A 15121-nucleotide genomic window follows, 5' to 3' on the forward strand; every position below is an offset into this window, starting at 1 on the left:
ATGCTGGGAGGGATTGGGGGCAGGAGGAGAAGGGGACGACAGAGGATGAGATGGCTGGATGGCAAGACTGACTCAATGGATGTGAGTCTGCGTGAACTCCGAGAATTGGTGATGAACAGGGAGGCCTGGCGTGCTGCGATTCATGGGGTCGCAAAGAGTCGGACACAATTGAGCAACTGAACTGAACTGAACTGAACTGAAGGCTGAGAATCAGTGCAATAGACTGTAAGCCACATAAGGGTAGGGACCACATCAGTACTTCATGATAAAGGCTCCAAGAATGATCCCTGCATCAACACATGTGTAAGAAAAGAAATAGCAGTTGCTTTCCAACATCAACTGTGGGTCCAGTCCAGGTGTTTCCTTATGATACACCTCCCCCTTTCCTTGAGGTAATTTGACTAGAGCTCTATTTTTTAGAATCGTTTCTTCCTCCATTCTCAAAAACAACCAGCATCATCAAAATACAGGAGCCCTTGGTTTTCAGTGCTGGAGAAGGGCTGAGACTAGGCCCTGTGTTAGCAGGCTTCCATGTTCCAAGCTGGTGGGGCCATTTCTGCCTTCTCCAGGTGGAGAGCAGCTGTGAGGAGACGGTGTGGGCAGCGGGGCCCGTCTGCCTACCTGTCCATGGAGAGCTGAGCGACCAGGGTGACGTCTGTGTTGTCTGAAGCGGGCTCATACTCATAGTGCAGGAAGTACAGGTGGGTTCGGTGGACAGTGAACCGTTCTCTCCGGAACTCGTAACACAAGTCATCCTCGTCCAGTTCTGAGAGCTGCTTCTGGAGCTGAAAGATAGTAAAGAAGGCTTGGGAACAAGAAGGAAATCCCCAAGGGGGTCAGCCTGTTGCGCCCTGTCCTTCCCTGAGTTTCTTATCCATTGGACCTTGTTGATCGGCCAGTCAGAGAAGGACAGGATCCTGTCTTTGTTTTCTTCTGCAATATAATCTGATTTCAAAAAGGTGACGATAGGGGACAGCTGGCTCATCATCTGAGGAATGAGACCCTCCGAGCTGAGAGTGAGGGTCTCATGGTGGCAGCACTGACAAACGGATAAGCACCCACAGACTCCTTACACAAAACAGAAAACATTTTCCCTGACGACCCAGCACAACAATTTCAAACAACAGGTGGTAACTGTCAAAGAACAGAGTAATGAGAACCAAATTGAACAGTACCTTTGTGTGACCTGATGCTTTTCTCTCCCTAGAGCTACAGACTTAAAACTCTATACCATGTACTGGAAAGGAAAAGCGATCCCATAAATAAAAAATCTCTTCCTTTAATTTCATCCAAGTTCAGTCAGTCTCAGTACCTGCTCTTTTCTCTTTCTCCTCTTCTGGTGCCCTGAGATCTTTTATTTCATTAATCTGCCAGTAGGACTTCTTCACTTAGCTCTTCTATCCTCCTTCCTAACCAACTACTGAAAGAGTGAGCTGTCCCACTGACAGGAAAGGAGCAACTTAGCATCCAGCATAAATACATGCAGGTCTCAGGTTTCCAAGCTGCTGATACGCAGATGTTTGATACGCAGTATCCCTCCCAGGCAGAGGTGACTATACCTGTTCTACAGGTGAAGAATTGCAATGAAAAAGTTAATGAACTTCGATAGTGATGGAAATCAGACCAGTGGATATGCAGTGGCAGAATGAAAGGGCTGGGAAGAGACAGGAGAGAAGCTCTTTGGGTGATTGGGATGTTTTATGTCGCAATCAAGGTGATGGGTATATGGGAGAACACATTTGTGAAAATACATGTACACTTAGAATGGGGGGATTTATCATATATGCAAATCGTATTTCAGTAAAATTTATTGAAAGAAAACAATAATTTGCCAAAAGTCACATGGTTGCTTCCAATATTTTTTCTGTTACATGAGCCTTGTCCATTCATTATATGATGATACATAGTTGAATATGGATGAAAGTTTACATGGCTAGAATTATTAAGATTAATAGCTGAATACGATAGAACATTTTCCCAAGAAGGTGTGTGTATATATATATATTTTTTTAAAATCTCCAAACCAACAGTGTAGTAATCAAGAAGAAAATACATTCACTCACTTCTCTATGACCTTCATATGACTTCTATGACTTCATATGACTTTCACATGATTTCTATCAGTTAAGACCATTGCCTTGATAGGTTAAACCAGGGGTTCCCAAGCCCTGGACCAGTATTGGTCCATGGCCCGTTAGGAGCCAGGCTGCACAGTGAGAGGTGAGCGGTTGGCGAGCAACCAAAGCTTCATTTATATTTACAGCGGCTCCCATCACTCTCCCATCATCTCCAAATGGGACTACCTAGTTGCAAGAAAACAAGCCCAAGGCTCCCGGTGATGCTATGGTATGGTGAGCTGTGTAACTGTTTCATTATCTATCACAATATAATACTACTAGAAATAAAGTACACAAGAAATGTAATGTGTTTGAACCATCCTGAAACCATTGCCCCACCCCTGCTTGGTCCATGGGAAAACTGTCTTCCACAAAACCAGTCCCTGGTGCCAAAAAGGTTGGGAACTGTTGGGTTAAACGATGGTATTATTTCTCAAGATGTGTATTCTGACAGCTGACTGCATTAAATGGTCCGATTTCTTCGCTTCCCCTGCCCCATATCCTCGCCCTCGTCATGTGACTCTTGGTGCTGCCTACTACAGAGACAACGATTATTTCCCTAATCCTTGAACCTCTTGGCTGGACTTGTGACTTGCTTTGGCAAACAGAATGGAGGGGAAGCAATGATGTCCCAGTCGTGAGGGATCAGGTTCAAGAGGAAGTGCATACTTCTTGGGAAAATGCCTGGACTGGCCTGCTGGGAGATGAGACAGATGGCACAAAGTGGAGTCTCCCCAGCTGCCCATCATGTGAGTGAGCCCAGCCAAGGTCAGCAGAGCTGCCTCCACGAGCACTTCTCACTGTTCACGCTTCTCTCTGTACACCACCGAGGTTTTATGGGTTTTGAGCACTAGACGACAGATAGTGTCACTTTCATTACCTGAGTCTGTTTCACACAACACAGGGTGGCTAGCCTCCTGGGCCCCAGACCAATAAATGATTGTAGCATTTTCCAGATGACTGAGTATAACTCCAAATGCACCCATACATTCCCAAAGGCCACTTGGGTAATCAGTTGTGATCCAGTGATCTATGAGACATGCTCAGCTATCTTGAACATTTTTAACCTTTAGAAAGGATGCAGTGAGGGATATTCCTCAGCTTTTCAAGACCAATTTGATGTCCTTGCCTATTTGAAAGTTCCCCCTATGCCAACAGGGTAGCTAACTGATATAAGGCTGGAAACTAGAATTCTCCCTCTGCCTAAGGCCCTAGGAGCCAGGTGACCCCTTCCGACTGCAGGATTAAATTCAATGTCTCCTGGGCTACAGGAATCCTCCCTGATCCTTGCATGCCCAGCAAGCCTCTAGTGGATATACTCATAGCCACTCATAGCATGTTAAGAAAGGGAACAGTGGCCAATGAAAGTGCTTCTAGAGTCACTTTCTAAGAGGGTCTACCAGCAGTCCTGGGGAATAAGTAGCCTTCATCTAGGAACTGCATTGTACCGACGTGGTTCAGTGGCAGCCACTTCCCAAGGTCACCCCTAACCATCACAATGCTTAAAGGCTAGGATCTATAACATTGCTGTTTACCAGCCACACAGAGGGCTGCGGAGAGCCCAGCGGATATGACATCAGACAACATGAGAGTCTAGAACTCTACACCAATGCCTTCCTTGAGTTTTAATATTAATCATCAACATAGTGCTCTGCACCTCTGCTCTGACGTGGACTGAGCACCGCCGGTGTGCCAGGTGCAGTGCTAAATCAGACGCACTGCTTTGTCTTCAGCACAGATCTCTGTTTTACAATGCAGGAAACTGAGGCTCAGAAAGCGTCTGTCACCTGCCAATTACAGCCAGAGAGCAGCAGTCTGGACTGTGAATCCAGCCCTTGGACCTTTCACACCAGGAACATCTCACGACACAATTACTTCTTTCCTGGGGGATGGATGTGAAGGTCAAATGTGCTGGTGGAAGATACCATGGAGTGGAAGATACCATGCAGTGTGAACAAAGCAGGCCACAAAAATGCATCTGCAGTATGATCACAACACAGCAAAAAGACAGACCAACCAACCCCAGGTGGAAACAGACCAAAGGGAATCCATTGCAATGTTAACAAAGCTCTTTTCTGAGTGGAGGATTCACAGATGAATTTTATTGGTCTTGTTATACTTTTTTGTACTTAAGTAATTCCCTGCAATTTTCTCAAATGAGCTAATGCATGTACAAGTGCTTTGTAAACTGTAGAGTGCTACGCACACCTCAGAAATATTATGATTGCATTATGTTCCTTTTCAAATTCTAATCTAGGACTGCTCACTGCTGACTGCATGGCTGATGGGATTTCAGGCTGATCCCAAGGAGAGGACTCAAGCAGCTTGAAACCTGTCTCCTTCACATCCAGGTAATATCTCCAGGGAGATGCCGAGCTGGAGGGCAAGGGTGGTATGGCTTTTGTTAACAGGGTCTGAATGCTACCCCCACTCCACACTCCAGTCATGTGGGGAGCAGGGGGTTTCCCGATCAGTAAGTCGCAGAAACAAAAGACAGATCCCTCCTGAGACAAAATGCATTTGCTAAATTGCTTCTTTGGGCAGCCAGCTGAGGCACAGGGAAATTTGGACTCAAAGGAAAATGGCCTTTAAGCCGTTTGCATTTATTTCTTCCCATCCTTAAGGACAGTGGCCTAGACTGACCCCTGAGCTGCCAGAGATGATGGCTGTCATGCCTGCGGACTCTAGAGGGACAGGAACAGTGTCCTGGGGCTCTGGCCTCTGAACTTCTGCTCAAAGTCAGGAGAAACTACATGGAGAGATTATGGGGATCAGTGGGCAATGAGGCCTGACCTCTCTGACCCTCATTTGCTATGTGACCTGGAGCAAGTCACTTCTCCGGCGAGCAGGACAAAGACTTTGGGTTGTAAGCATCATGTGCTCAGCAGGCCAGGTGAGTGCTGAGAGTGCTGCAGGCACTTCCTCATTAATACTCACATGGGTCAGAGACCACCAGCAGGCCTGTTTTACAGACGAAGATGATCATCATCTGAAAGGTTTGGCCATTTGGTCAAGGTCACAGTAAACGAACAGAGCAGCTTAGATTCACAACTAGCGGTATTTCCTCCAAGTTCTTGTACATAATAAAGTCACTGCAATGCCTTGTTCATCAACCTCTGGGTCTAATGCTAGATGGTTCAGTGACTGTTGAGTTCTGAATCATGTGTCCCCCTTGGTGACAGAGATCTTTGGTGCGCAGGCTGAGAGAGAAGTGGCCAAGTTCAGGTCAGTAGAACGTGGGTAGATTCTGGCTACTACAGGCTCCATTTTTAAGACTGCCTCATGCAAAAGCAAGAGCACCTAGTGGAAGATGCTCCATGGAGGGCAGAGCCACAAGATGGAAGGAATCTGGACCCTGATCATGGAGAAGAGCCACCTGCCAATTAGGAACACCTGCTTGGACTTTGTGTGAGTCAGAAACTTCCAGCCTGCCAAGCCCATTTTATGAGTAATTGTGTTCCCATAACTAACATGCTTACTTGAACTCTTTGAGTCAGTAGGTGATGAAGACAGTACTACAGACCAATTCAGAAGTCTCTAAGGCCACCCCGTCTTGTGACACGTGTCCTTCTGATGCCTTAGGACAACAGGTAGAAACATGGGGATAAAATTACACTCAAGAGTGTTGCTTTACACTTTCGGCACTTTTCACTTTCAGCAGCCTTGATATCCATTTCTTCATCTGTCCCTCCCAGTAAGTGTATGAGACCAGGAGGGCTACCCTCTGGCCCCTAGTTGACGGATGAGGAAACTGAAGCTCCAGGGATGTGCTCAGAAAAGCTGGGACCCTAACACATCTCTTGGAACCTCATTCACGGTTCTTCCCTGTGGTTTCCACGAAGCAGTTAAATTTTATTAAACCACATGGACAGGCAGAAAAAGATTACCAACTCACTGGTTGCCTGCTGTGTGTACTAATGATCAAAGTTCCAGGAACCCAAAACACTGTTTTCCAAGGAAACCAAACCATGGGCCACTTTCATTCTTTCATGGGAAGGGAGAGACATGGGCTTAGGACCATTCAGTGAAGGTTCAGAGACGTCTTCCCAGCACTGACCGAGGCTCTGAGAAGATAAAGAAGAAAATGGCATGGTCTGCTACCTCCCGGGTATCACCATTAATGTGAACATCCCACACAATTAAGAGGCCCTTATTTTATGCCAAGCCCCATGCCAGGAATGCGGAATGAACCTAAGTGTCTGCACTTAAATTGTTTATACCATCTGGTTGGGGGAATAAAGAAGCGAGTTAGCAATTGTAAAAACTGTGTATTCATAATACAAATAAAATGATGGGGGGCTGGGGAGGGAAGGGTGATGGTGTGCTGTGTGCTACACTGACCTAAGCTCCTGACCTATCTTTCCGTATTTAGCCCTCATCAAGCCTACCAGGTAGGAACAGTCCTACTTGCTTCCCATTTTATAGATGAGAAAACTGAGGCACAGAGTTTGAGTGGCCTGAAATCCCATAGGGAGTATTCCTACCGTTTTACATGAGGCAATGTTGCTTCAGAGCTTTCCCTTATGTTTCATGCAAGGAGCCAGTTAGGGCAAAAGTAAAAGTAGGCAGAGGTCTGTGACAAAGATGTGGGAGAGTCAAGCATCTGGCAGGTTTGGACAGATGATGTCTGGATAGATCAGAGCCTAGGGGTGTGAAGGAGGGGTGTGTGCTTGTGGTCCTGCGAGTCTCTGGACCCTGGGCTCCTTCATCCCCTTTCCTGGCCACCCAGGCAAACACTGGGATGCTTCAGCTCTGGGATTTAACATGCCAAGGAGGGTCACTGGAGGCCGGCCTTGGGCAACCTGTCATGGGACTCTGAGTGCCATCCACTCTGGGTTCCTCTGCCCACTGCGTGATGAAGGAGCTGGTGACACGCGGCTCGCATGTGAGAGCAATGATGCACTCCAGGGTTTCTCTGGGGTTTCTCGGGGATACAGCTGTTTCTACAGAGCCATCTGTTCCCTGGAACTGCCGTGCAATGATGCTGTAAAGGGTTTGTAGGATCTGTTTATATGTGTCTTATTTTTAACTTCTCGTTAAATCATGGTGGTGCCGTTTTCTTTCCTTCTGAGTGAGCTCAGTATCTGGGTATGTGACCCTGCAGGCAGCCCATCACCCTTGCAGCACGAGGGCATTGAGCTTGGAATCCCTCATTTCAGCAATGAGGCAGAGATCTCAGAGCAGCTGGACGGGAAGGTGTCCAGGATGAGATTTCTGGTCAACACTAGTAATGAGACCTCCTGCCCCCTGCAGCCCTGCTCACACCTTACCCCTCTGAGCTCTCATCCCAGCCTGGGCTCGGTTTGTTTACTGACCATTTTATAAGTGAGAAAACTGAAGCTCATGGAAGGCAAGAGTTACATTTGAAGGCACAGATCTAGTCCTAGGGCCAGGTTTTCTGATTTTTAAGTACAGGGATCTTTCCAGAGCACCACCAATACTTTAAGACAAGGATTTGTAATAGTTAATTTGTTTGACAAAATTTATCAAGCACATACCAGGCAGTCTTTTATAGGCATAAAGTTATACTGATGAATGAAACAGATAAACAGCCACACGATCCGAGCTTACATTCTAGTTGGAGAGATATAAAACAATAAATAAGTCCAGAATATAATCATTGATTGGTGATAAGAGCTGCAGAGAAAATGAGAAGCAAGAGCTCTGGGAGACGGGGTGTGGGGGTTGGGGCAGATATGACAACTTTAGACTGGGGAGTGTTTTCAGTAGTTGTAAAATGACCACTCAGCTTGACACCAGTTCCAGAGCTGCTGCCAACCTATCTTCTGAATTCCATTCTCTGAGCCTCCTTTTCCTCCTCTAAAAAGTAATGCTAATAATAACCACCTTGCAGGCTCATAAAAGAGTAAGAAAAATGATACAAACTAAAAGCCGCTAGAAGAATCACTGAATGACTTGTAGTTCCTCTTATGCTAATTATGTATGTCTTTCTGGGGCTTCCCTGAAGGCTAGGTGATAAAGAACCTGCCTGCCAAGCAGGAGTTGCAGGTTTGATCCCTGAGTCAGGAAGATCCCCTGGAGAAGGAAAGGGCAACCAGCCCACTCCAGTATTCTTGCCTGGGAAATTCTATGAGCGGAGGAGCCTGGCAGGCTACAGTCCATGGGGCTGCAAAAGAGTCTGACATGACTTCGTGACTAAAGAACAGCAGCAATATATTTTTTTTGGCCATGGCACGTGGCATGCGGAACTTCCCCAAACAGGGATTGAACCTGTGTCCTCTGCAGTGGAAGCACGGAGTCTTAACCACTGGACCAGCAGGACAGTCCATCTTCTGTTAATTTTAAACAGGGATCTACATTCACTTGAGAAGCACGGCTTCAAAGTCAGGCAACCTGGTTTCCAATAATGGCCTCACCATGTAGGAGTTGCTTGACTCACATAAGGCATCTCCTCTGAGCTTTCTTATCTGTGAAATGTGACTTGTTGATGCCTCCCTCCCTTGATTGTGGTAAAGAAGAAAGTTGCATTTCCTCTTTACTTTCTCTGCAGGAAATCTCTAATTGTTAAAGGCCAGAAGAAACAGAGAAAGCTCTTTGAGCAGCACAGAGAGCTCTTCCAAGACAGGAGAGAGCACAGTGGCTGAGGCATAGGGCATGGATGCCCCCAGGAGGCTTTGGCACCTCGTGTCATCACTGGGAAACTGTTACTGGTTCACTGGTGTGCTGTCTTGGGGAGGATTCTGAGTCTGGGGCTGGCCCCAGATGGCTGAGCGAGGTCATCAATTAGTGATGTCTGCTGTGGGCATGGGATAAGAACATTCTAAGTTGGGGGCTTCCCTGGTGGCTCAGTAGTAAAGAATCTGCCTGCTAATGCAAGAGACACAGGTTTGATCCCCAGTCAGGGAGGACCCCACGTGCCATGGAGCAACTAAGCCTGTGTACAACTCTTGAGCCTGTACTCTAGAGCGTGAGAGCCGAAACTACAGAGCCCATGTGCCACAGCTACTGAAGCCCGCCCGTCCTAGGGCCTGAGCTCCACAACAGGAAAGCCATTGCAACGAGAAGCCTGCACACTGCAACCAGAGCGCAGCCCCTGCGCAGGGTAACCGGAGGGAGGTCCAAGCATCGGTGAAGACCCAGCAAAGCCAAAAAGAAAGAAAGAAAGAAAAGAAAACTGTTTGCTGACACTGTCTACTGACTTACAATTACATATAAATGTGAAAACTCAGTGATGTCCGGTCTTTTTTTTTTCACCCCTTGGATGTTTTGTTTCATAATTTAACTAACATGACAGTGGATAATTATTTTACCATTGGACTTTGACCATTGGATTCCCTTTTTGTTTTTGTTTTTTTTTTTTAATTGGCTGCTAGAGGAAGGATGCACAGGGTGGTGAGCCCAGAAAGGGCTATTCTGAAGTTGATGAACTGAAAGTGACAGCTGTCAGAATGAAATCTGCAGAATAAGCAGCGAACAGTCTGAGGCCATTTCCCGCCAGGATAAACAGCATCTCCCCTCCTCTGGCCAGTTCCTGCCCCTTCAGCCTACTCAGTGCAACCTCAGTCACTGAAAATTAAGGAAGGGCATGTACTTCCATCCAAATTGGAAAGTATAAAACATCTATAACAATATATATTTTAATGGCCTTGCATTTAAAAAGGTGAGTTTATCTGGAAAAAAAATCCCTGAGGTGGAGCAAGGCACTCTTGATGATAAAAGCAGCCTGCTATAAACACAGTGCCTGGGGGACAGTTACATGTTTCTGGATAACACACTGTATGGAAGTGACACTATCTCCCCAGCTGTTGGGGACCACAGGGGGTGTCCTTATTTTTCACTGCTCCAAAGGACAGCACTCAGATTAGTGGATTATTTCCAGAAGCGGGGATTTCAACTCAACATGAGGAAGAATGGGGCTTAGCATCTGGAGCTTTCTAACAGTGCAGTAAGCTGTTGGAGATGGTGGGCTCCCTGTCTTTGGGAACATTCCAGCAGAAGCCAGATGCGAGCCTGTTAGGGATGCTGTAGAAGGATTTTTGCATGGATTAGGGTGTGGAGAATATCCATGATTATCCAGCTGTGTTCTGAGGAGTCCCAGGGTTTCTTGGCTATGCTTGAGGGGCTGGGTTGCTGAGGAAAGGGGAGAGAAATGCTAATATATAAAATTCTAGCCTCCATTGCGACTTCAATCAAATTATAGTAACTAAAGCCTAGCGAGTGCTTATGGCATTACACAGATTAATTTACTGGTTCCAGGAAGAGATGCCCAGACAAACTACGGGACAGGAGCGACTGTGTCCCATTAGCTACTGTCATTCTGACCACACGTGGAGCCCGAGCTCTTCCAAACAAAATCATCTTGCTTTGGAGCAAGTACCTCAGAGGCTGGAAGATGGGGTCTGCTGCTTACTGAAGGGTTGAATCCCCAACTTCCTGAATTTATGTTCTGTCTCTCCTACTTTTCCTTTTTCCTGTCTCTTTCCCTCTTTCTTCTGGCACCGAGACCAACCAAATGGCCTCTTCCTTCCTACCCAAATTCTCTTAATTGCAGGGAAATCTACCTGGGATTGATTGTTTGAATCAGAGCAAATGTGATAGTCCCCGCCCATGCTTTATACACAGAGATGTAGGTCCATTTCTCTACTAGGCCTTCCAAGGAAAAAAAAAAACTTTAAGACCCAAAACCCATTTGTGTAACAACAGATTATGATCAGGCAGGTGGTTTGTAAAAAAACCCCATCTCAATGAATATTGTGTTCTGGGTGCTGAGCCCTATTTTTGGCGATTTAACTTAAGTTATCTGTGAGACACTATGACAAAGGCATCATCTCCTGCAGCTACTTATCGGATGATGAACCTGAGGCCCAGAGCATCCATGTGACCTCTCCAAGGTGCCTGTGTCTACTGAATGAGCAGCCTGGAATGACCAGAAAGCTTATCATCATCACCTTCTCCATAAAGGAATAATAATGACACAAAATTGAACTTGCGCAGTCCCCTGTGTACTCATGCTGGCTTTGCTAGAGGCAGAGTGCCATGCTCCTGTTCACCTCTGGTCCCCACTGACCATGCTGCTCCCTCCACTCTCCACACCTTCTCATTCCTCCTTATTCATCCTTTGAATTCCACCTCCTCCAGGAAGTCTTCCCTGATGCACCTTCTCTCAAAGCACCACACTGTCCTGGCACTTCTCACACTGATGACAACCTCCTGCCTGTCTGCACCCCTCACTAGACAAGCACTGTGAGAGTCGGGCTTCGATCTGCACTGCTGCCCCAGATCACTGGCCCTGTGGCTGGTGACTGTTTGAATGACTATCTGCCGAGTGGATGAACATGTCTTGAGACTTGGTGCCTGCCACTGCAGCCCTTTTCCACCTGGGATCCGCAGTTCAATGGAGAGGTCCCTGACTTCCTCACTTTAAGAGGACCACTATCAATACACTTCTCATGGCTCCAATGACCTCTTCCCAGAACTGAGAGCAGTCGGCTTTGGGCCAGATCCAAGGTCTTACCCCTTCCCTGTGGCAGTGGTTACAGATAACACTGGGCAGGCGGCAAGGGACCAGAGCTGCAGAGATGTGTTTCCAGGCTGTATGTTACAGACTCCTGCTCTAGCCCCTCTCACTTTGGGCCAGCCAGGCCGGAGGCGGCTGCCTGCAACAGGGCCCAGGGACCTGCTGCCTCGGTTTATGGGTACTGGCTGCACTTGCTCCCCTGTCCTCAGTGCCCACAAAACACTCCAGCTGTCTTTGTCCCCATAGCCGCTGCCCCTGCTCAGAGCCCCACTGCCACCATTTTTGCCTGGGATGCAGCAATGGCTTCTCACTAGGCTCCCTGCTTCTAGTCTAGACCCTTCCATTCTATTCTCCACCCAGAGCAACTTTTCTCAAATGTAAACCTGACTACATTTGAAGCCCTCTGGGGACTCTTCACGGCCAACAGGATTCAATTTAAATGCCCAAGCGTAGCCAAGGCCCTGCAAGGGTCAGCTTCATTCTCTGCCCTTCTCCCGATATGCCTCTGCTCCAGCAGAGAAACCACCATAATGTTCTTTGTGAACTCTCTACTTCTTGGCTTTCAGGTCTGGTCCTTCATTCTGCTCTTTTTGTAAATATTTATTGAGTGTTCATTATGTGCTTGCTGCTATGCTAGGGGTGACTGGTACAGGTGGAGTGTCTAACAGTCTTATACTTGGGGGAAAAAATAGGGAAAAAATGACATGAATAAAGTAATTGTGGACAGCATGTATGTGCGGATGAAAAGAAAATAGGGCACCTCACAGAGAGTGATGTAAAGGGTTACCTGAGGCTGGGACAGGCCGGGTATGCCAGGACTTGAGAAGCAAGGCCCTGAGGAGGGTAGGGGGAGCCTGGGACGTTGGAAGAAACACAGAGGCGGTGGGTGTGGGCTCAGTGTAAAGGCGAGAGTTTTTTGGGGGACAGTTGGGGTGAGCCTTAGAGAAGGCCGCTCTCCCCACACCCGGGCAGACTGTCCTCTCACCATCTCTGACACTGACCATCTCCAGGGCCTGGAGCAGCCTCTAATTTCAACCATGGTGCCCTGCATGGCACCTGGCAGGTGGCCAGCTCTCCTAAGTACTTATTCACCAAGTAAATGCAGCCACAGATTCCAAGAAGGACCATAGACGATTTCTCCCCTCTGATGATCCACCAGGGGAGACTGGCGTAGGAAGGGCTGGTGAGTCACTGTTAAAGGCAGTGCCACTTCGTAAGGCATTGAGCAGCACACCACGGGAACTCACCCCTACAGAGATTAACGGATGACATCACCCTGCAAGGCTTTGTATTTGAGCCTCTTCTGTGGAGGAAAAAAAAAAAATAGGGAGCAGGAGAACAGTTTATATTTAATGTTTGGGGGAAAAGTGCTGAATGGGCACTCAAATATTGATGATGATAACAAATTCTGACTTGAGTGAAAAGAACGGAAGGAAAACTCAGAACACCACAGTGTTTGTGGAGACCTCTAAGGGCGTCCCAGAGTCTGAGATGGAGGTCAAGAGCTTAATGGGTTTGTTTCCTCTCTGGTGAGTGGAAAAGAAGGGCAGATGCTGAGGAAGGCACGGAGGGTGACTAGAGAAAGGCTGGAGATTGAGGGGATGATGCTGTGACCTGGGGGTAAGTGCCAGAGAGCGGGGTGGCCGTGCTACTGGTCATCCTGATAAAGGGCCAGGTAGGTGCATGCTGGCAGAGCCTCCCGCTCCGCTCTGCCCTGCCCCCACCTGCACTAGAGTCTAAAAGAATCCTCCTGACATCCAAGAATACAAGCAACAGTAGTAAGACAAAATCCAGACTCTCTAACCCACTTCCAGCGTCCTTCCAGCCTGCCTCCTGCTTCCCCGCTGCTCGGCATCTCCTGCTCTCCACCTTTCCTATCAGCCCCTGGGCACACGGTCCATCCTTCTGGTCCTCACAGCAAGCCTGCCCGGCCTCAGGACATCCGTGCCAGCAACTTCATCCACCTGGAACCCGCTTCCTTTGCTGTTCTCTTTCCCTTTCCCACTTTCTGCAGTGTGTGTATGTTTAGTCACTCAGTCATGTCCGACTCCTTATGACCTTTGAACTGTAGCCTGCCAGGCTCCTGTCCATGGGATTGTCCAGGCAAGAGTACTGAAGAGGGTTGCTCTTTCCTCATCCAGGGTATCTTTCCGACCCAGGATCAAACCCACGTCTCCTGCGAGTCCTGCATTGCAGGTGGCCCCTGAGGCATCAGGGAAGCCGTACTGCAGTATAGATGGTCTACAAAAAATGACACACAGTTAGAACAATCTAGTGAGTTTGGCTATATTTATGTTCTCATGCTACTATGACCACATTTAAGGTATTAAAGATAACCATCGCCTCCAAAACTTCCTTGGTTTTTCCTTTGTGTGTGTGTATGTGTGGTAAGATCACTTAACATGAAATCTACAGTTTTAAATATATTTGTAGAGGGCATCTCTGGAACGAACTGCACCTTTATAGCCCCTGAACATCAAGTCCTCATGACCCCCTCTCCCCAACCCCTGGGAGCCACCATTCTGTTGTCAGCATCAATACGTCGGACTAGTTCAGAAGCCTCATACATGAGAACTTGTGCAGTATTTGTCCTTCTGTGACTGATTCATTTCATTAAAACAATGTCTTCCAGGTTCATCCATGTTGTCACAAATGATAAGACTGGCCTCATTTTTAAAGTGGAACAATATTCATTGTGTATGTACATACTGCCTTTTCCTTATCCATTCACCTGTCAATGGATACTTAGGTTGCCTCCATAGCTTGGTTATTAAGAATACTGCTACACTGAACACGGAAATGCAGGTACTGCTCCAGGATTTCAATTTACTTTGGGACATATGCCCAGAAGTAGGGCTGCTGGATCATATGACAGTTCTATTATTTTTTTTTTTTTTTGAGGAACCTCCATTCTGTTTTCCATAGCAGCTACACCATTTTACATTCTACCGACAGTGGACAAGGTTTCAACTTCTCCACACCTTTGCCAACTCTTATTATCTTTTGTTAACAGCCTTCCTGACAGGTGTAAGGAGATATCCCCTCCTCGTGTGACTTTGACTTGTATTCCCCTGATCCTGCGCTCTTCCACAACTGTCTCTTTCTTAAATTTGAGTCTCAGATAAAATGTCACCTTCTCAGAAGTCCTCCTTGATTTCATATGTCATTATGTAACATGTGCCACTGGCTGATAATTTTTCCTGATGGCTTGTCTAGTTATTGTGTCTTCCCTACTAAAATATTAATCTCAGCACCATGAGAGCAGGGATCATTGTCCTGTGAATGAATCCTCAGTGCTCAGAATAAGAAGGCCTTCAATAAATGTTTGTTGACTGATTGAATGAACCAGTTACTCATGTGTTTAATACTAAGGGTCAAGGAAAGGACAGGGACCAAATATTTATCAAGCATCTAACATAGGGCAAAGGTTGAAGGCAGGAGGAGAAGGGGATGACAGAGAATGAGGCGGTTGGATGGCATCACCAACTCAATGGACATGCTGCTGCTGCTGCTAAGTTGCTTCAGT

The 15121-nt window shown here is 47.1% G+C and overlaps 1 protein-coding gene across 4 annotated transcripts in view; it reads right to left on the reverse strand.

Annotated features, from left to right (window-relative positions):
• LARGE1 (LARGE xylosyl- and glucuronyltransferase 1) overlaps positions 1 to 15121 on the reverse strand; it is a 606971-nt gene that overhangs the window by 42166 nt on the left and 549684 nt on the right. For all 4 annotated transcript variants that reach the window (XM_052639332.1, XM_052639333.1, XM_052639334.1 and 1 more), the window contains exon 11: positions 622 to 785. In XM_052639332.1, the coding sequence (XP_052495292.1) occupies positions 622 to 785 (164 nt within the window). The remainder of the gene's footprint in view (positions 1 to 621; positions 786 to 15121) is intronic.

Source organism: Budorcas taxicolor, chromosome 5 (assembly GCF_023091745.1).
Source record: "Budorcas taxicolor isolate Tak-1 chromosome 5, Takin1.1, whole genome shotgun sequence".
NCBI lineage: Eukaryota > Metazoa > Chordata > Mammalia > Artiodactyla > Bovidae > Budorcas > Budorcas taxicolor.